This window comes from Chelonoidis abingdonii, chromosome 1, assembly GCF_003597395.2.
Source record: "Chelonoidis abingdonii isolate Lonesome George chromosome 1, CheloAbing_2.0, whole genome shotgun sequence".
NCBI lineage: Eukaryota > Metazoa > Chordata > Testudines > Testudinidae > Chelonoidis > Chelonoidis abingdonii.
The window spans coordinates 200,609,286-200,630,531 of NC_133769.1; the positions used below are offsets into that span (position 1 = coordinate 200,609,286).

General features: G+C 43.9%; 1 protein-coding gene across 1 annotated transcript in view; it reads left to right on the forward strand.

Moving 5' to 3' along the window:
• HUNK (hormonally up-regulated Neu-associated kinase) overlaps positions 1–21,246 on the forward strand; it is a 97,930-nt gene that overhangs the window by 60,379 nt on the left and 16,305 nt on the right. The window contains exons 6-8 of the mRNA XM_032798287.1: positions 8,028–8,163; positions 13,417–13,585; positions 15,277–15,360. Of these exons, the coding sequence (XP_032654178.1) occupies positions 8,028–8,163; positions 13,417–13,585; positions 15,277–15,360 (389 nt within the window). The remainder of the gene's footprint in view (positions 1–8,027; positions 8,164–13,416; positions 13,586–15,276; positions 15,361–21,246) is intronic.

Consider the following 21,246-nt stretch of genomic DNA (forward strand, 5'->3'; position numbering starts at 1 on the left):
ATTGCTACCCTTATTTCTGCGCTGTGTTCAGAGCTGGGTTGCCGTAGATGGTGGCTATTGGCCAAGTGCCCAGCTCTGAAGGCAGCGCCCTGCCAGCAGCAGCGCAGAAGTAAGGGTGGCAATACCATACCAAGCCATCCTTATTGCTGCTGGTGGCATTGCTACCTTGAGAGCTGGACTCCCTGCCAGCAGTCACCGCTCTCCAGCTGCCTGGCTCTGAAGGCAGCACCGCCACCAGCAGCAGCAGCGCAGAAAGAAGAGTAGTAGTACCACAAGCGCCCCTACAATAACCCGTACAAGATCCCCACAACACACAATTCCTTTTTGCGTCAGGACCCCTACAGTTACAACACCATGACATTTCAGATTTAAATAGCTGAAATCATGACATTTATGATTTTTTAAATCCTGTGGCCGTGAAATTGACCAAAATGGACCATGAATTTGGTAGGACCCTACTTATAAAATCCTGGTCAGTGAACACATGGTTTCAATATTCTGTGTGAAGCAAAGAGTTCTGCCCACACTCAGCTTCTGTTTTACAGTGAAGTTAGGTGGTTGTCACATGGGAAAATGTTACAATGTGTCCTTGAATTGTGTGAGGAAATCAGAATTTTCCTCCTTAGGAAAACAGACCTTGCAGATTACATGTGTGAATGTGGACTTGACTATGTTAGTTTACCTGGTGAACGTGTTTGGCATATTGAATATACTGAATCTAATACTTCAGGGAAGGAATACAAGTATACTAGATATATTTGAGAAAATATACTAGAGAAAATCCAGGGATTCTTGAAGCTTTGTCTTTGGAGATGCCACATTTAAAAGGGAGTAACCAAGATGTTTCCAGTGTTATCAGACTTTTAAAAAGAACAGAGTGAAAGTGATCAAAACCTCTTAAAGACCAAATATTAGCTCATGTGTCTGAATTGTATTTCCTTTTTGATTAATATTTTTCTGGAGTTGAACATGAATCTCCAAATACCAACTGGATTCAAATCCCATTCTCGATAACAGTTGACTCCATTCCAACCTGAAGCTTCCGAGCTCAAGAAAATCTCTTAGAGTGGACAACTGATCACACAGTCAAGACCAAGTTTTCAAATCTAACAAAGCAGGAATTCTGGATTCTGTTAAAGGAGGGTATGAAAAACTCAGTAGAAGCTATAAAAGTGCTGCTTCCATTCATCTCTGTGGGTGTGTCTACACTGCAATTAAATACCCGTGGCTGTCTCATGTCAGCTAGCTCAGGCTCGGGCTCCAGGCCCGAGGTCTACACAAAATTGTTGTGTAGACATTTGGGCTCAATCTGGAGCCCAGATTCTGGGACTCCACCAGGGGGAGGGTCCCAGAGCTTGAACGTCTCACCTCAATTTTACAGTCCCGCAACTCGAGCTGAGCAAGCCCAACTCAGCTGACACAGGCCAGCTGTGGGTGTGTAAGTGCAGTGTAAACATACTCGGTAAATCTGGGCTTTCAGCAATGATTTCTGTGACAACTAAACACAGAAATAATTTAAATTTTGAAAAATGACTTATGTCTGGTGCTATCAGAGAGTCAACGAAACATCAGGCAACTGTGCAGTTTGAAACAGACCCAATAATTTCACTAAAATCTTGGACTACGTCCAAACACACCCACAAATCCATATCTTTAATTATAGTTTTAAAAACATGGATTAGATTAGATTATATCTTTAAACAAACTGTATGTGGTTGAATAAAGTCCCCAAACTGTCCAGGTTATAGTCTCTCTCTTGGATCTAGTGTCCTGAGTTGGTTAAAAAAAAAAGACATTTGGTTGTGGGAAGCCATCAAGTTTTTAAATATCTGTAAGAAAGCTGCAGTACTAAAAAGTTTAGGAATTCAAGTTTTATCTCAGTTCCTGTTATTTTAAGGGCTTTCCCTCTCTCTGCTTTTTACAACTTATTTATGTTCACAGTTGATAGTCCATAAATTCGCTGATATTTTACCTTTTAATCACTGCATCCTCATGATTATGTTTGTAAAGCCTTTCAAACAGTATCTCCACGGTGTGTAAGTGTATGTGCCATTAAGCAAACCCTGTGAAGCAGAAAATGAGGTGTTAGTTAAAATTCCATAAATGAGTTGCATCATCTAATGACCTCTATTGCTAGTACAGTTTTAAGGGGTTTTAAAAATTGGGTCTAACTTATGGCTCAATGGTATGAAATTGCCTTAGCTTGTTTCATGTGGTCAGTAGTACAGACAGAAACTCTATCTATCACTGTAATTTCACCAGGCAGACATTCACATTCGGCATTCTCTAAACAATAGAAACCAAATTGTTCCTGACCACTGCAAGGAATGTGGCTTCTCACTGTCAAAACAGAAGAATGTTTGTATTCCTATTAATAAAACTCGTTCTACAACTTTTTAAAACTGAGGTTCGTATCTGAATGAAATTTAAAGAGAAACTAAGTTTACTCTGATACTGGTTTTGAAACGGTAAAGAGAACAAACATTATCCCAAAATTATACCACAGAAAGAAAATTCTGTCAAGTGTAAGGTCAGTGACTAACAAGATTAGCACCATCCTTGATTTTATCATAGATGAAGATAAACAACAGTTGGCTGGATAATTAAGTTATACCTTTGTTAGCTCAGCTACTTTGTTCAGCATGGACCAAGGGAATGGTATAACAGTTGTATTTGCATCTGACTTCATATGTAACATGCTCCACCTCAAAAGATCAATCTGTTGGCTTCATGTTTGCTCTTCCATACAATTCATGGTGTTAGGTCTTATGCCTAGGACCCTACCAAACTCACGGTCCATTTTAGTCAATTTCATGGTCATAGGATTTTAAAGATAATAAATTTCATGATTCCAGCTATTTAAATCTGAAATTTCATGGTGTTGTAACTGTAGAGGTCTTGACACAAAAAGGAGTTGTGGGAGGGGAGAGGCGGGGGTCACAAGGTTACGTAGTGGGGTTGTGTTACTGCTACCCTTACTTCTGTGCTGCTGCTGCTGGTGGCCCTGCCTTCAGAGCTGGGTAGCTGGAGGGCGACAGCTGTTGGCCAGGAGCCCAGCTCTGAAGGCTGTGCTGCTGCTATGGCAGAGGCTCTGAAATTAGGATGCCATGATATGATATTGTCACCCTTACTTCTGCACTGCTGCCTGCAGAGCTGGGCCCTCAGTCAGCAGCTGCCACTCTCTGGCCAACCAGCTCTGAAGTCAGTGCAGAAGTAAGGGTGGTAATACTGCAACCCCCCTAAAATAATCTTGTGACCTCCCCCCACAACTCCCTTTTGGGTCAGGACTCCCAATTTGAGAAACACTGGTCTCCCCTGTGAAATCTGTATAGTATAGGGTAAAAGTACACAAAAAAAACAGATTTACGCGAGGAGACCAGATTTTACCATCCGTGATGCTTTTTTCATGGCCATGAATTTGGTAGGGCCCTACTTATGCCTGTAGAGTTTGGATCCTGGCTAACTGAGAAACTTCCTCTCTCTTTCTGTGCCATCACAATGCTTAAGATTAGCTGAGGTACTTTTTCTAGGTACTAGATGCAGAGCCAGCAGCGGCTCTACGGATTTTGCCACCCCAAGCACGGCAGGCAGGCTGCCTCCGGTGGTTTGCCTGCAGGAGGTCCACCGAAGCCGTGGGACCAGCGCTGGCAGAGTGTCCCCCGCGGCTTGCTGCCCCAAGCATGAGCTTGGAGCCTGGAGCCGCCCCTGTGCAGAGCAATCTCAGTGGAGGGTTCTTGGCTCTGGAATTCATTTCATCCATCATGAATCTTTTGATCTTTCTAGTATGGCATACGTCTCATCCACTTAGTCATTTGCTGGAGGAAAAAGGAGCTTGTGTAGGGAATTGAACTCATTTGTGGACTGAGTTTATTTACATAACACTTTCAATAAGCATTGTGCACTGTTGTAACTGTGCTCAGAATCTACTGGGAGATGCATTTTATAATTAGGGAAATGGGAAAAATGGAAAGTCATAAGCCAAAACAGAAGAACAATGGCTTTGTTGTTCTTGACAATAGAGAATTCTTTACCTAAGAAACGTGACATGGGGATTGCAGTTGCAGGATGCTCATGGAACAGCCATAACATCAAGTTCCAAAAGATTTATGGACAGGTTTCCAATCTTTCCCTGCTGTTACTGCAATATTATTGTTGTATGAAAATATGGAAAAGTCAGGAGAGATTTAAGCTAATAAAGCACATGGTAATTAATGATTTATGAAGATAGAAATAACTTTACAAAAATACAGTTCATGCTTAGGTGAGCTGGTAACTGCATAATCGTAATTCTTTCTGTCTGCCAAATGTCAACTTCTTGACAGTAGGTCTGGCTAAATTGGATAGTCTCTCAGGGCCCCAGTTTCTGTAGGATGCTGAACACAGAGGCTCCTCAAGTTGGTAGAGCTCAGCACCTACAGAACCTCATCCTGACTTTTATAATACAAATCTCTCCCTTCCTTGTGTCATGAATCCACAGGATCTGTGCTATGGCCCAGCTTTTAAACAGTCCCTATTGAATGTGCTGGACCCCGAAGGCATCCCACCGTTCCTAAAAGATAGGTCACATGGCCTCAATGCCTCTGAGGGCTTGGCTACACTTGCAATTTAGAGTGCATTAAATGAGCCCTGGGCGCCCTAACTCCTGAGGGGTCCACACTGGCAAGGCACTTAGAGCTCCTGGACTCTGAAGCTGGAGCGCGCCTGGTAATCCACCTCCACGAGAAGCATAAAACTTGCTGCGCCCTGGCTGAAACGCCCGAGTATCAGTGTGGACGACACGTTGCATTACTGCACATTCCATAATCCCCTAAAGTCAAGTGGCCACTCTTCTTATTGTTTTGAACTTGGCTGCAGGCATGGAGATATACCCTTTCAAAGCTCCATTTCTGACAGCCAGCACGCTTATCTGCTCCAGGACAAAGCAAACCATTACTGTGAAATGCTTCTGCTGTCTGTGTATGTGAGAGAGAGAGGCGGGTGTGTGTGTGTGTCTTCTGCTCTCTGAACTTATAAGACAGCATGCTGACACACTCTCTGTGCCCCAAACACACCATCCCCCCACATACATACAACATACTCCCTGTCACACTTCACCCCCTCCCCCATTTGAAAAGCACACTGCAGCCACTTGCATGTTGGGATAGCTACCACAATCCACTGCTCTGTGTGGTGTTATAAGAGCTGCTAGTGTGGCCATGCCAGTACGCTTGCAGCTGACAGTGTAAACATACAGCAGCATTTTCTCTGCTGCGGTCTCCGAAGGCTGGTTTAACTCCCAGCACTCTACATCTGCAAGTGTAACCAAGCTCTGAGACTCAGCCACTGGGCTCCAGCACTCCTGCTTCTCACTGTGAGCTCTGTCCAGCAAGTCCAATTGGGAAAGATTCCTGTTCAGAGACTTGCACCCTCTTCAGGGATCAGTGCACCTCTGCAAGCATTTGCAGTGACACCAGGCAGCCTTTTCAGAACAGACTAGGGTTTATCAGTCAACTGGAATGCAGCATTGGGAAGTTCTTAGTTGGCATAAAGAAGCAAAGGTTAAGGCAGTAGCCCACACCAGGGCTCCCTGGAGCCATCCAGCTATAGGAACCCCCAGGGTTTCTTTTCTCTGTCTTTGTCTGTTCTCAGTCCCAGGCAAGAGCTTCCTGTGTCTCTGTGAGCTCAGCTCTTAACGCAGACATCTGACACCTTTTGGTCTATTGTCCTCCTCCTGGGGAGCCCTGAATTCCCAGGTTCCACCTCCTGGAGCTTCCCACTGTTAGGTGTCAGTTGTTCGGTAGCTGGGGTTCCTGTTGTCTTTCTGGATCCTTCTTTGATATGGGTTGGTTCTAGTCAGCCCTGAACGAGCCATTCCTATCATCCCAAATGCCTCATGTCTCCTGCTCTGGCACAGGGGCATTTTAACTTCTTGCATCCGTTGGGTAGCAATACTAAGTCAAGAAGATCACTGCCATGCATAAAAATATGACAGAAAATTCACAACTTCAGTCATATGTTATCCACTGATCTGCTTCAGAACATAGGCACACACTGCCTCTTCCTGACCCCACGTAGACCAGGCGTCATGGTGACTTCCTGAGCTGAGCATGCTCAGAGGACCAGTGATGTACATAAGGGCGGGGACTGGATAACAACATGACTGCAGACAAGAGCCTTTTAAAGGCAAGTGCACTTTATCTTTAGTTAACATTTATGCCCTTTTCAAATGGTTACATCCCAGCCTAGAGAGCCAACATGCTGCTCTCCTAACACAAAGGAGGGTACGGGAATAAAGAACCTTATCATTTGTGTTTCTGGCCCCTGAGCTGCCCATTGATTACTGTGTAAATGGCATTCGATGTAGAGCATTTGGGACGATGGTGAAGAGGCTGTGCCATTGGCACTCTAGTGCAAAAATTGATTTAGCTGTAAAAGACAAAAATGGCATAAAACAAATGGCTAGTATCCAGTGACCCAAGATTAATGGTCCAGAAGCAAGAAGAGAGTACATGGTTTTTGGTGTTTGCTATGGAATTTATCCGGAATTCGTTTGGCAGCTCGGCTGACTTTTTTTTCCTTAGTATGTACCCCATGTGTGCTAGCCACATTATTATATTTGGTGGCTTCTGTGGTGCGTATAATGTGTCTAATTTCTGCGTACGTGAGGCTGACTGCAAGTACTTGGGTGGTCTCGTACAAAATCTTAAAAAAACCCATTTCCAACATTAGGTTTCTGTATCTGTTCCATGAAGAATTGTAGAGAGCATATTAAATTCCTTAAGATTGCACAAGCAGAAGGCAGGATTTAGCCATGATGGTCTGGAGTTTAAAATATAGGACTAGTCAAAACGGAGATAAATTTCTAGTTCACATACTGACTTGCTGTGTGGCCTTGGGCCAGTCGCTTTATCTCTCCTTGTAACTAACAGCCTCAGAGGCACGACGTCAATGAATGTTTGTAAAGCACTTTGAGATTCTTTGATGGAAAACTTGAAAGGAATGGAGTCAAAACATAGGCCCAATTCTGCCTTCAGATTCTCTCTTGCAACTCTCTTGCCATCAATGGAAGTACAGGTGTTCATATCTGAAAATAGAAATGAGCCCACTAAGTTTACTGCTCTATTTTAATTGGGTCAGAGTCTCCTATCATTGATTTCAGTATGGATGCACCATTTTAACTGAGAAACTAATTTGGTCCCCCAGGCCTGATGCTGTGTGATACTGAGCGCTGGTACTGATTGGAGGTTAATGGGAGTTGAGGCTGCTCAGCCCTGCACCAGAGGCATGCAATTCCTTTTTTAGATTGCACCTTAGGCCTCTAACATTATACTTCTGCTGAATATTTGAAGGGATGTATAAGGAAGAAACCCTTTATGTTATTGGTGAGGGAATATTTAAATAATGAAGAAATGAGTGTAATGCTAAGGCCCTGATCCAGGAAAGCACTTAAGAATGTGCTTAGGTCCCATTGAAGTATATGCTAAAATGTTTTACTGAACTGGGGCTAAGTTCTCTCATCTCTCATGTTTAATATTGGGCCAAATCTCTGGACAGGTAAAATTCCAGATGACTTCTCTTACTGTTTGTCCCAGACAATTTGTTATTGAAATATGTTGCACAGGGAAGTCTCTAGATTAGATTTGTATCAGAGATTTTTTCCTTTTTTTTAATGGAAAATTAGATCTGGTACATGTTATGATCCTCTGGTCTAGAATAGTATTATCTGAGCTGAGTCAGGGTTTGGGGCTAATTTGGAACAAATGCCTCTCACCCTGCTGGGTTTTTTTCTGGAAGCATGAAGGTTACCTTTAGAGCACACACAGATAATTGTTTCTCTTTTCATTTATGATTCTATAAAACATTATTTATTTTACATATGGATTAACTCCTTATCAGATAATTTTTTCAGGGACATTAGAGCACATCAGAAAGGAAACCGTTGCTTGGTAGTATATTTTTGGTAAGGTTATTTGCCATAGTAACTCAGTTGCTAAGTTAAGTTGTAAAGCATATGACACAGCTGTTGTCTTTTCTTAATGTCTTCACAGCGGCCATAAACCTTCTACAATCTCTGCTAGAGCCAGATCCTGCAAAGAGACCAAACATCCAGCAAGCTTTAGCAAATCGTTGGCTTAATGAGAATTACCCTGGGAAAGCACCATATAATGTCACTTATCCAAACAGGTATTGTAATTAATACAATACTTCGCAAATGTGAGAACACATTAAACCATTAGAAGCTTGATCCTGCATACCCTTACTCACATAACAAAGTCCCATTGAACTCACTGGGATTACATACATGAGTAAGGACTGCTTATGCTTATTTCAGGACTGGACCTGAAATAAATGGGAGATGATATCAGTTTTGAGAGAGTTCTTAGTACAAAAGTCAAAATGACTTCCTTAAACTAGCAGAAAGATGCCATACTGCTACATGGTGACCCAAGATCAAGACCACATACTTAGTTGACTCCTGGATCCTCTCAGAATTGATGGGGGCAGTGCATTGTTTGCTGTTGGAGTGATATTACTATGTCATTGGAAGCTACTGCCTTTCTAAAATGCCAGCTCAGATTCTGTGTGATAAATACAATATTATTATGGTAACTGTTATGGGAAGGATCAGAGTTAGATGAACCTGCTTAGATGAGTATTGATCTTGAACACCTCAATAGACACAGAGACATATGACCAGGTTCAGGTGGATGGTAGATCTCATGGTTAACTGTATATGCAGCCAGGAAAAAAAAAAGTGCTATTTTTGGTATACACTTAGGGCTAGATCCACCAAGGGATTTAGGTGCTTAAATGTCACTTTAGGAACCTAAGTCCAAAATTTACATCCTCAAAACCCCTGCTGCTTATGCTGTTGGCACCTAAGTTTCGGCCAGTGGACGTGCGCAGTGCCAGCTACATTCTGACACTGCTGAGTTGCTCAGTGTCTAGCTCACGCCTAATCCATACTGCCTGATGCAGTAGGTGTTTCCACAGGCTGTCTGTCGGATTGGACCTCACACAAAGCCTGCAATCAGAGGAGGAGTGCATGGTGTGTGTCCCGCCTCCCCTCCCCTTTGCCTTGTGCGTTATAGCTCAGTGCTTTATATGTTCACTCAGGATGTGGGAGGTCTAGATTCACATCCCTGCTCTGCTTGAACCCAGGTCTCCCCACTCCCTGGTGAGCTCTGGGGTGGGGCTCTCTCTTGCTTAAGCTGTTCAGTTTTTGTACAATATACTTAAACATTCATTGGGCCAGGCACAGACTGAGAATGATTCTGTAGCTAAGTGATTAGCTGCGCCCCTTTCTCCTGTCCCCCACATCCCAGAGCAGTGAGAATCCAGTTCAAGTCTTTGTTCCAAATCAGGCAGAGGGGAAGATTTGAACCTGGCTCTCTGACATTCTGGGTGAAGGCTATAGGGGGTGCCTCCTTATTTTTGTGGAAAAGAGCAGATCTGGTTTAGGCGCTTAACTCCAGGAGAGGGATCATGGTGAGAATCCTGAGTGGAGGTGAGCATATCCCACCAGCCCACAGTTAGGGAGCTATCTGATTTTGAGGGGCTTGGCCACTCCCTTCTTCATAGCATTCCTTACTGGCTAGCTTAAGCAGCTCAGCACGATGACTTTTGTGAACTCCATTCTTAGGTGCCTAACTCTCCGCATGCATTGTACAGGAAGCCTGAGTACTTACCTCAGGCCTATGGATTCTTTTATGTGGCAGGGCGTCTAAACGTTAGGTGTTGCAATTACAAGTCTAAATCCCCTTTGTGGATGTAGCCACTAGTCAAAATGTAATAGGTTTTGTGTAATACACAAGTCAGCACCAGCTGTGGGCTTATGCCCAGGGATAGCAAGCCTAGAGTCACAAAGAGAATAGCAGCTTCTAGTTCTCGAAAAATGGGAGGCTAGAACTTGAGTGAGATTGAGGTCTTTTATTCTGGAAAGGAAGTTCATAAGAGAGATCTGGTGAAACAATGAATCATTAGGCTGGCATACAGGAGAACACAGAGTTGTGGTGCAGGGAAACGTGATTGGCTACATTCATGGCTGGAATATAAAGAAGGCATATAAGAGCGGTTGGTTTACAAGGGATGTGGCAGAGAATGAGATGAGTCATTGTCTCAGCATTCTTGTCCTGATACCAAGTCTAATTAAGCTAAAACAAAACATACACGGCAGATTTGAGGAATCCTGGTGCATTGGACTGTGCTAAAATATGGTACATATGAACATTTTGTGTTAAAGAAAGGGAAAATAAGTGTAAACTGAATGAGTCATTATGCTAATTAAATCACTGTCATAATGAGTTTAATCAATCTACTAAATGTGGCATCTGTTAAGCAAATGTAACTGTAACTGAGAGCTGTGTGGGTAACTTGATACTCTTACTCTTAGTCTTATCACCACTAAAAACAACACAAAGAAGGCTTGAAATAAATGTGATTTAAAACTCTTTTCCATTTGTAGATGCACTTTTATATTTATATATATTTTTAAATCCCCGGCATGCACTTGAGTTGCACTTTGTCCGATTGTATTGGAAGTGTTCTTTCTGAGTTTGGTCACAAGTGTAACTGATTATATGTATAATTATTTAGGTGACTTGTAAAGGAAGCTGGAGTCTAATATGTTAAAGAAAAGAGCAGTGCAATGTCCTTTATTTACCAAGTGCCCACTAATCATTCTGTCTTGAAGGCAAAGGAACCTTAAATATAAGAACAGATGAAAGCCAGAGTCCTGAAATACAGAGAGTGAGGTGTAGGTGGGTGGATGTTAGAAGAAAATAAGTGCCTTTTACAGCTCTTAAAATATATACACTTCTTAAGTAAAATCAATGTGAAACTTTTATGCTTTAAGGACAATTAGATTTTATCATCCGATAATGTAATAACAGTTAAAAAACAAGAAAGAATGGAAGAACTAGCTGGGAGGGGAAATATTCTACATAGTCTAGTTTAAAAGGATATCCCTTTTTAAAAAAAATCACCCTTACAATAAATATTACAGTAGAACCTCAGAGTTACAAACTAACTGGGCAAGCACACACCTCATTTGGAACCTGAAGTGTGCAATCAGGCAGCAGCAGAGACAAAAAACAAAACAAACAAACAAACAAAAAACAAATACAGAACAGTACTGAGTTAAACTACTTAAAAAAAAAAAAGGGGGGGGGGGAGAGCAGTATTTTAATTCCACATAGGAAAGTTTCAAAGCTGCATTAAGTCAATGTTCAGTTGCAAACTTTTGAAAGAACAACCATAATGTTTTGTTCAGAGTTACAAACATTTCAGAGTTTGAACAACATCTATTCCCAAGGTGTTTGTAACTCTGAGGTTCTACTGTATGTACAAAATCAGTTTTTCTCATCACCTGCCTCTCTGAAAAATCAGAAAATTAGACCCAGGTGTATTTTGACCCACTTTTTGTGCTGAAGTCAGTGGAATTCCATAGTCATGTAGATTATTGCTTTTCTATCTTTGGGCTATAGTGCTTTTTTGTTCTTAACTAGCTTAGGTCCCAAACTTGACCTACCTGCAAGTTGCTATACTATAGTGTGATAAGAAAAATCCTCTTGATTGTAAATATTTAGGGCCATATTTTGCTTTCATTTGAATTGGTGTAAATTTGGAGTAACATAATTAAATTCAACTTTGAAAAAGTTCCTCTGGATGTATGCCAGTGTGTGTGAGCAGGATATGCACCATAGTTCTTATCCACCACTTAATCACCAAGAAATCTCCACTCTCATCCCAACCACTATTTGTACTGAACTAACAAAAAGCAATGTATTGTGTTCACAGGTACCCCTTCTGTCCTTTTATGGACATCACTAAATGCTTCTTAGATAGGGAGTCAGTAGAAGGAGTAGATGGAGGGAGGATGTGAAACTGAGATACAGGAGATTTCTCATAAAATAATTCTCCCTGCCTTTTTCGAAGCTTGCTTTTATTAAAGAAATTCTCTGACAACAAAAAATTCTTGGCATTTTACAGAATACTTCCAACAACAATTACCTGGGTTCTTTTTGCTATCCAGAAGACAGACTTACTTCCCATACAGCAGCAGATACAGCTTGCTTATTAACTTCTTTAAAAAAAAACCCCTAAAAGCAGTCCCTTAGTACAAAATAAATTTTAATAAGCATAGTGAACAAAGGGAAACATTTGCTAGTCAAGATTTACCAGACTCAATTTTGAATATTATTTAGAGTCCTGCTATGGCCAGCCCCATTTCACGTGCAGTAACGGCTGAAAAATAGCGATGCAGGGGGTGAGATGGGAAATGATGAACCTTTTAAAAGTAGAGGTCAGATTTTTCAAATGCTCATCACCCAGCAGTTCTTAGTAAGGCACCTAAATAAGTGGCTAAAATAGCTAGTGAGAACAAGGAATATCTTTTTTTAAAAACAATTATTTTTTAAAATAATGGGAGCTACTGGGTGCTGGGCACACCTGAAAGTCTGGCCAATTCATTTAGAAGTCTAAATGAGCTCTTTGGAAAATCTGACCTTCCAATGCACTGCTAAAGGGACTGTTATAACTGCACAAGGCTATTGCTATCCATTCCTCAACTCAGATGAGTCCATTAATGAGAGCGTGTGCAAACACACACATATTTTATGTGTAACTTAGCTTTATATAGTGCCTTCCACCTCAAAGCACTTTTACACATTTAACAAACTGCTATAGAAATGTTACATATAGCTCACTTCATCTACTATTGAAATACACAGATCTGTGGGATGAAACACTCTAGCTAGCTACTTAATGCAAGGAGAAACACCCAAGCAGTGGTTAACAATAGCAGATGAAGATGGAAAGAACAGAAACATATAGCTAAGGAGAATGTAGCTAGCTGAGTTGGATTTTAGCTCTTCTCCTCCAAAAGGAGCCAGGGGGTGTTTAGTAACTACAGTGGTCAAGACCTTGGGTTTTATGTCTTAATCAAACTGTGGCATCTGCTGCACTGCAGTGCCTCTTAACACCATGCTGGGCCATTGGTTCACTATTGACTCGGAGGGAAGAATGCCATCTATTTAATGATCAATGTCACTTCCTGCAGCGCATACTGGAGCTGTTCCTTGGCAGTCTACCATCCAAGTAGTAACTAGCCTTGACCTTTTTTAGTTTGTCAGATCTCAATGGAACACAGCATAGCATGGTAGGTCTGAAAACTGCATCCCAAATCCCTGAGTACAGAAGATATGCAGAGTTAAAGTATCAGAAGGTATTCTTTATCGTTAAAATAATCTTTGGCTGCTTTTTGAACTAGAGCTACCTTCACAAGAATGTAAGGCTAGTCATGTTTGCTTTACTTAGGTATATAATGGCCTTCAGATCTCTATTGTATACTCTGCAGGTGTCTTCATTGCTAACAAGCATTCTAAGGTCTCATCTGGAGAGTGGTAAGCATAATTTGTCTGGTCTCTCTTTGTGTAGAATTCACCTAGAAGACCTCAGCCAAAGTGTGCTGCTCCATATGACTGAAAAGCTGGGCTACAAGAACAGTGATGTGATCAACACTGTCCTCTCTAATCGGGCAAGCAACACTCTCGCCATCTACTTTCTACTTAATAAGAAACTAGAGCGCTATTTGACAGGCCTGAGAGTAAGTATTGCTTGATACTGATTCTTTAAGACAACAACAATAATAATAAATATAAAAAGACTGCTGTAATATGCAACATTTTCCCCACACACTGACATATGATTCTGAGTCTTTAGCTTAGTGAAGTGTAGCCCCTTGAGATTCACTGTTCATATAACATTAGTTGTGAAAGGGAGATAATGCTGGTAAATAGATAACGTTAATTCAGATCAAGTTCCCATGCATGGGAAAGAATTGCTTGTAGGTTGTATGTGCATGGTTTCCAAATGTAGGCATTGGACAAAGAGGCACCTGAGAAGGAGCAAAGTCCTTGCCATGTAAGGCTTTATTTTTGTCCCAGAGTTGTGTCGGGTTTATGCTCTTTAGATATAATTCTTCTGTTACTAAGAAATATCCATTAACATAATGTGATTCTTGGCAGGAGAGGTGGGGACAGTTGAATAGCCATTAAAATATGTTTGTTTGCTGTGAAGTGAAAACTTTAAGATAAAAGTTGTACTTAAAAATAATATGTATGTAGAGTTTGTTGATTAGTTTTTGACCCTCTTGGCCCATGGCACAAGATATTAATACCAAATAGCTCTTGCATAAGACCTTGGGCCAAAAATCCTGCTGTCCAATTTGCATTGCAGGTTTCTTGCAGTGTAAATTTTTATGGCATATTTTGCATTCAGTTTCTGCACAAACCTCCCATTGGCTTCAATAGATGTCTACACTGGGGATGAGAGGAGCGGTAAGTGACTTAAGAGACTGACAGTGCAGTTGCAGCCCCAGGGTCTCCCTCACATGGCAGTTTCACTTTGCAAGTGTTCTTGCAAACACTTTTCTTTGTTCTTTGGTGTCAGTCTCCTTAGGGTCACTTCTACCTCTCCAGCCTCCCCCGCTCACCGCACTGCTCCCCTCCCATGTTTGACTTTGAGGTTTGGATTCAAAGCAAAGGGCCATTGAAACCAGGAAGTTTCTCCTGTTTTCACATCAAAACAATGCAAAACTCGTAGTCCACATAGTCATGATTTGAGCCCATAACAGTGGGGAAGTATGCACTAGAGTAGCCATCCTAACACTTTTCTTTGAACGAGCACAATCTGTGCAGTCTTTTAGGCTGGGTGTAAGGAGCGTGGGAGTCATCACCCTGCCTCCACCCCACCTCACCCCTCCCTGCCTGCTTAAGGGAGCCTAGCACTGCCAGCACTGGTAGTTTAGTGCTCTATAGCCACATAATGGGTGGCCCCTGCACAAGTGTATGGGGCCTGCAGGGGGCCGAGACGCCTTGTACTCTGTCTTCCCTTGGTATCTGTGCATAGCGAGGCACAATCTGGGTCTGAGATGTAAATAGTGAGGAAGCTGTAAGTATCTACAAGGCTGCTTATAAGGTGCAGGGTTTTATGGGTTTTTCCTTTCAGCTTATTAGTTTCTCTTTTATCTCAGAGAGATTCCTTGTCTGATGAATGGCCATGGATTCTTCACTCCTCCTCAGAGAATAGTTATATTAGAAAGACCATTCAGATGTTTTAATAATGATGTCTCACTGGCCATTTGCAGATCAGCATGAATGATATTTAAATATCATGGGCTATATCCATCATTGCCGTAAGCCAGTGCGACTCCATTGAAATTTGGCCAAGCAGGTTGTAGTTTATCAGTTTCGTTGACTCTAATTAACTCACATTATTTTTTTCCGTCTTCAGCAGAAGTCAGATGTCCATGATAATGTTTGCTACAGGAACCAGCTATACCAGATAGAAAAATACAAGGGGAACCAAGATGCCTATGAGGTAGAGCTTTTTATGATGATACTTTGATACCGGTCTAAAGTTAAGAATTTCCCACTGATTGTGAATAAAATTGATGGGTTTCTGGCTCTGGGGGGAAAACAGAAATAATTCCAAGCCCAGAGAAATAGGGAAACTTGCTTACAAGAGAGAAAGCTACCAAATGACTCATTTCAAAAGAATTTGCAGGGAGGTTTGGGCATGTTCTTTAAACAAAAAGAAGTGACTGATCTGCTCGCACAGAACAAATGGACAGAAAGGTCAGAATAATACCCCCAACATGTAAGCCTAAATGTGAACCTCAGTGACAGTGAAGAATACAAGTTAGGGATGTGAATGTTCTAGACAGCGAATTCCACTTGTCCATTCAGGTATTCTGAACCCCTCAGTTTGACTTTGAAAACACTCCCAACACTGATGAGTTCATAATAACTGCTAGTCACTAAAGCTATTGTGTTCCTCAGATATATTCTGCTGTAATACAGGCTGCATGGGGCTGTATGAAATTTTCTTAGGGATATAAAAAAAACACCTTAGCTCTTCTACAACATCTTCTAGCTGATTCTGTCCAAGCACTTCACAAGAATTTATAAATTAAGCCTCACAATATTTATGAGGGCTAGTCTCCCACTCGAAGATACAAGTAGCTCCCATTGAAGGCAATCGGTGTTGCATGATTGAAGGGAATCAGTGTTGCATGTATCCTGCAGAGGAAGAACAGAGCTCTTTGGGATGCAGGAGTATTATCATCCCCATTATACAAATAGGAAGCCAAAGAACCAAGGACTTAAGTAACTTGCCCAAGCTGGCAGCCTTCGCTGCATTTGAGCAATGTCACTCCAGAATTAGACAGCATTCAGCCCAGGTTCATTGACAGGCTGTGAGCAGAGCTGTTTGAAAAATGGGTATTTTTCCCTATGAAAAATTTTGGTGAAGATTTTATTTTCTTCAAGTTTTTCAACACTTGATAAAAAAAACAAAACCAAAAACTAGAAAACTTGCACTTTTAGGCAAGCAAAAGCCAAAAAATGTCATCCCAAACCCACAACGTATTTGGTTTTGCATCAATGTTTAATTAACATTTAGGAGAAGTGTTTCAGGTGGGGCTGGCCCTAGGTGTCTTGTTGCCCAGGATAGAAAACTGTGGTGTTCATCACTTCATTCTGCATACCCTTCTCCAGCCCCCCACGCCCCCCCCCCAAAAAAAAACCACAAACAAAAGGAAAAAGACAACAAATGGGGATTTGGCACTCCTGGATGTTGGCTGCCCTGACCACCCGCCCCTCAGGACGGTCCTGGTTTCACAGGAACACTGCTAGCCTGTTATATGCCCAATCCTACTATCCAGACTTCAGTGAGAGCTTTGTGTAAGAAATGCCTCTCTGGGCCTATCACTGCACACCACTGGCTTTGATGATTATTTATTGTTTGTATTGCTGTAGCGCCTAGAATCCCTAGTCACGTCACTGTGCTAGGCACTGTACAAATGTTCTCTGCCCTCAGGAACTGTGCTTCATCCTCGTGTTGGGACCTAGGAGTCTAAAAAAAACCCTATTGGGAAAAGCCACTCTGGTTTTGTTGTCAGCTGCAATCTGCTAGTACTCGTCTGTCTGGAGATAGAAGACATGGGTCATGTAAATGAGGACGCTGACTGATGGGGAGTGCCTACATTCACTGGTTCCCTCTCAGTGGTCACAACGATACTTTTCATTCAATAGATAGAAGGTGTTGCCTATCTCCATCCTTTTTGCCGGGGTTTTAAAGGAATCCACTCCAGATATCAGGGCCCCTTTGATTTTAGGATTCCCTTTTCCTTTCCTTTGTTTGCCGAAGGGAGAAATTACAGCGATGCAAGTATTATGCAGGTTTCATCTAATAAACATAAGATAAATTAAAATATTCCCAATACCTCTTTCTGATTTTCAGAGTTATGATGGTGGTGGTCACTGTATTATTAAAAATGGTTTCCAAACCCAGAATTACATGGGCAATTTATATTGTGTCTGGTTTTGCTTATTTTTTTTTTAAATTGCATTTACCAATTTAATAGACAAGTTGAATTGCAAGCCAGATGGAAGTATCAGGGCAAAGCACGTGCTGCATTTTATTTATATAAAGAGCACATACTTTATTTAAAACATATCAGCTGTGGATAGATTGATCAAATATATTTCAAGATGTGCCTGAGGGCTTTTTGGAACCAAATTCTTCTCTGTATACTCCTGGGTTCCCAGTACAATCACTGGGAGCCACTTATGTGTTTCTGAGATGTGAATTTAGCTGTTAGCTTATTGTTTACATGTGTGTATATGTATAATAATGAATTGTATAAGAACATACACTTGTATTTCTACACAAGTGAAAGAAAACTTATTTGGCAAATAGTGCAATGATAGAAACACACAGATTGTTTTGGTGTTATTTTTAAAATGGAAGTACATTTGCTTCTTTTTCGAGTGATTGGTAAGGTGTATTCCACAGCAGATGTGCATGCTCACCATGTTCACTGGTGCTGGAAGTTTTTCCCTTAGCAGTACCCGTACTGGGGGAGCACCACAGCGACTCCTGGAGTGGCGCCTGTATATCGCGCTATAAGGGGGACCATGCGCTCCCCCGACCCTCAGTTCCTTCTTGCTGCCAGTGAAGGTAGTTGGAACTTTGTGCTCCAGCTCTACTGCAGCCTTTTCTTCTCAACCTTAGTGGTACCGTTCGTGGATTGTTACTTCCGTGTTAGAGTGGGCTCGGGGCATGCCCCATGCCCCAGGCTTCAAGTCGTGTGACTCCTGTCACCGTTCTATGCCTAGGAGTGACCCACACACTGAGTGTCTCTGCTGTTTGGGTGAGACTCACATCAGCGAATGCTGTGAGATCTGCAGGTCATTCAAGCCGCAGACCAAGACGGAGAGAGATGTTAGACTCTCTTGATGTAATCGGCGTTGGCCCCAACTCTAGTGTGGCGGCGGGAGCGCGGTGCGCTGGGCGGACTCGGCTCCCACCGCTACACTGTCAGTACGTAGCGAGGCACCATCTACTAGCTGGCACCGTTCCCCCTCCAAGAAGCAGGAAAAGGGCCCTACCTCGCAGCGGCACTGAGACAGGGAAAGAGGGGAGGCTGGTCCCATGTCAGGCAGCCCACGGGCTCAAGGCCTCTGACTCGTGTTAAGCGAAGCAGCCCGGCGCCATCCACACACACTTCTCCACCGGTACGGATGCCGTCGATGCCAGAGGTAATGCAGACTGCAAAAGACATTATGAGTCTCCTGCTTTCAGGTGCACAACTGGTGATGGGTTCCCGGTACCGGGGCACACCTCCTTTGGGTGCCCATCAAGCCTCTCCTGCGGATCGCAGTTCCCACTCCGAGGACCACTCCCCATAACGTTCAGCATGCAGAGACTGGTCGTCCGGCAGCTCACACCCTCCCTCGACGCCAACCAGACCGTCCTGATCACCACCTGGATGGGAGTCTCAGGGATCCTCTACGCCGCCTGCCAACGAATACAGGCATCGAGAGAGGCGCCGGAAATGTTTCCCTTCATGACACGACTGCCATAGCCAGTTTCAACGGAATAGGCGTCATTATTCTCATTCCAGTTCCCGCTCAATTAGATGTTGCGCTCGAGTTTACTCTTGTGATGCCTTGGCACTAGAGCTCCTGCCGCCAGCATAGGTACCAAAGCAGCTCTTCAAGCGGGTACCGTTCCTCGACTTAGAGGTCCAGGTCCTGAGGGAGGCGGCATCGCAGGCACCGCCACTCATACTGTTCCCGTGAGACCGTGCGCTCAATGATGAGCTCGGCCTTGGCACCCAGCCACTCATCCTTGGCCTGTGCAGCTCAGTCAGGACAGCTACTGTCACCGGGCCCTCAGCCGGGTCAGTGGCAAGGGGCCCCGTGGCTGGGACAGTGGTGCCAGTGGGCACCGTGGCCGCAGATGCCTGCCCAGAAGGGAGCCTGCTCGGTTGCCGGAGCATCTCAGGCTCCATCAGCCTCGTCTGGTTGCCTAAGAGACAGATCGGTGGGCCACGAATCGGCAGACTCGCGCCTGGACTCTGATCTAGGGCTCGACCCCCTGGTACAGGCCGAGGCCCACGGCTCCGCACTGGCTCTTTCCCCAGCACTAGATGACACCATACCTGTGCCTCTGCCACCAGTCCCTCAGGAGGATTTTAAGGCACACCAAGACCTACTAAAGCAAATAGCATCCAGCCTTCAGCTGAAGGCCGAGGAAATGGAGGGCCCCTCAGATTCCCTCTTTAACGTGTTGTCCCCCTCGGTACTGGGCCGCATAGCTTTGCCCCTGCACCAGGGTGTCGCCAACATTTCCAACACCCTGTGGCAAACTCCCAGTCCTGCCTCCTTGACGCCAATCTCCAAGAAGGCTGAAAGGAAGTACTTTGTGCCCGCCAAAGACCATGAGTACCTATATTCCCACCTGGCACCTAACTCACTTGTGGTAGAGTCGATAAACCACAGAGAGCGTCAGGGTCAACCTGCACCTACCCCCAAGAATAAGGATGCCAGACAACTGGACTCCTTTGGTAGAAAGATTTATTCCTTAGCAAGCTTCCAGCTTAGGGTTGCTAACCACCAGGCCTTACTGAGCAGATATAACTTTAACCTGTGGAGTTTCTGCCTAAGTTTGAGCCTCTCCTCCCAGACTGGGACAGGAAGGTCTTTAAGGCGCTACTAGAAGAGGGGGCGGCAGCAGCAGCGAAAGCGGCCTTGCAAGCGGCATCGGACACAGCCGACATGGCAGCCCGCTCGATGGGTTCGGCAATCTCTATGCACAGGGCATCATGGCTCCTCCTGTCTGTACTGTCGACGGAGGCCCAGTCCCTTATGCAGGACCTCCTGTTTGATTGGAAGGTGCTCTTCGCGGACCAGATGGATGTCAGGCTGCATGGGATGAAGGATTCCCGCACCACCGTGCAGATCTTGGGCCTCTACGTCCCTCCAGCTAAGGACAAGGCCAAACCGCAACCGTCAGCTCAAGCTGCAAGGGCAGATATGAGCCCCCGTATAAGAGACTGAGAGACCAAAAACCCCAGTCTCAGTGGCAGTCCTGCTCTGCCCCTCAGCCTGGGCCCTCTAAGGGAAAGAGGCAGGGAAAGAGGAAGTTTTGACTATTTGCAGGAGGGCACCGGGCCTGTTGACAGGGAGACCCCACAATTAATAAAGTTTGTGTTCTGCAATCATTTGTCTGCCTTCCGCATGGCGTGGTCCTGTATCACATCAGATCAGTGGGTCTTCAGACCATTTCCAAGGGCTACAGGTTGCAGTTCACCTCACCCCCTCCAAACTACCCACCCTTCCCTGTAGGCCCTGGGGACCCGGAACATGCCCATCTCCTGGGGCAGGAGGTGAACCATCTATTACACCTGGGGGCGGTGGAAAGAGTACCAGTAGAATTCCAGGGCAAGGGGTTCTACTCAGAGTACTTCCTGATCCCGAAGGCCAAAGGGGGCCTCAGGCCCATCCTGGACCTGCAGAGCCTAAACCATTTTCTAGCCCACTCCAAGTTCCACATGGTATTCTTGGCCTCTATTATCCCCTCCCTGGAGCTCATACACTCATAGACTCATAGGTCAAAAGGGACCAATATGATCATCTACTCTGACCTCCTGCACAAAGCAGGCCACAGAACCCTACCCATCTACTTCTGTAACACCCCCTAACCTGTGTCCAAGTTATTGAAGTCTTCAGATTGTGGTTTGAAGACCTCAAGCTGCAGAGAGAGTCCACCAGCAAGTGACCCATGCCCCACGCTGCAGAGGAAGGCGAAAAACCTCCAGGGCCTCTACCAATTTGCCCTGGAGGAAAATTCCTTCCCAACCCCAAATATTGCGATCTGCTAAACCCTGAGCATGTGGGCAAAACTCATCAGCCAGCA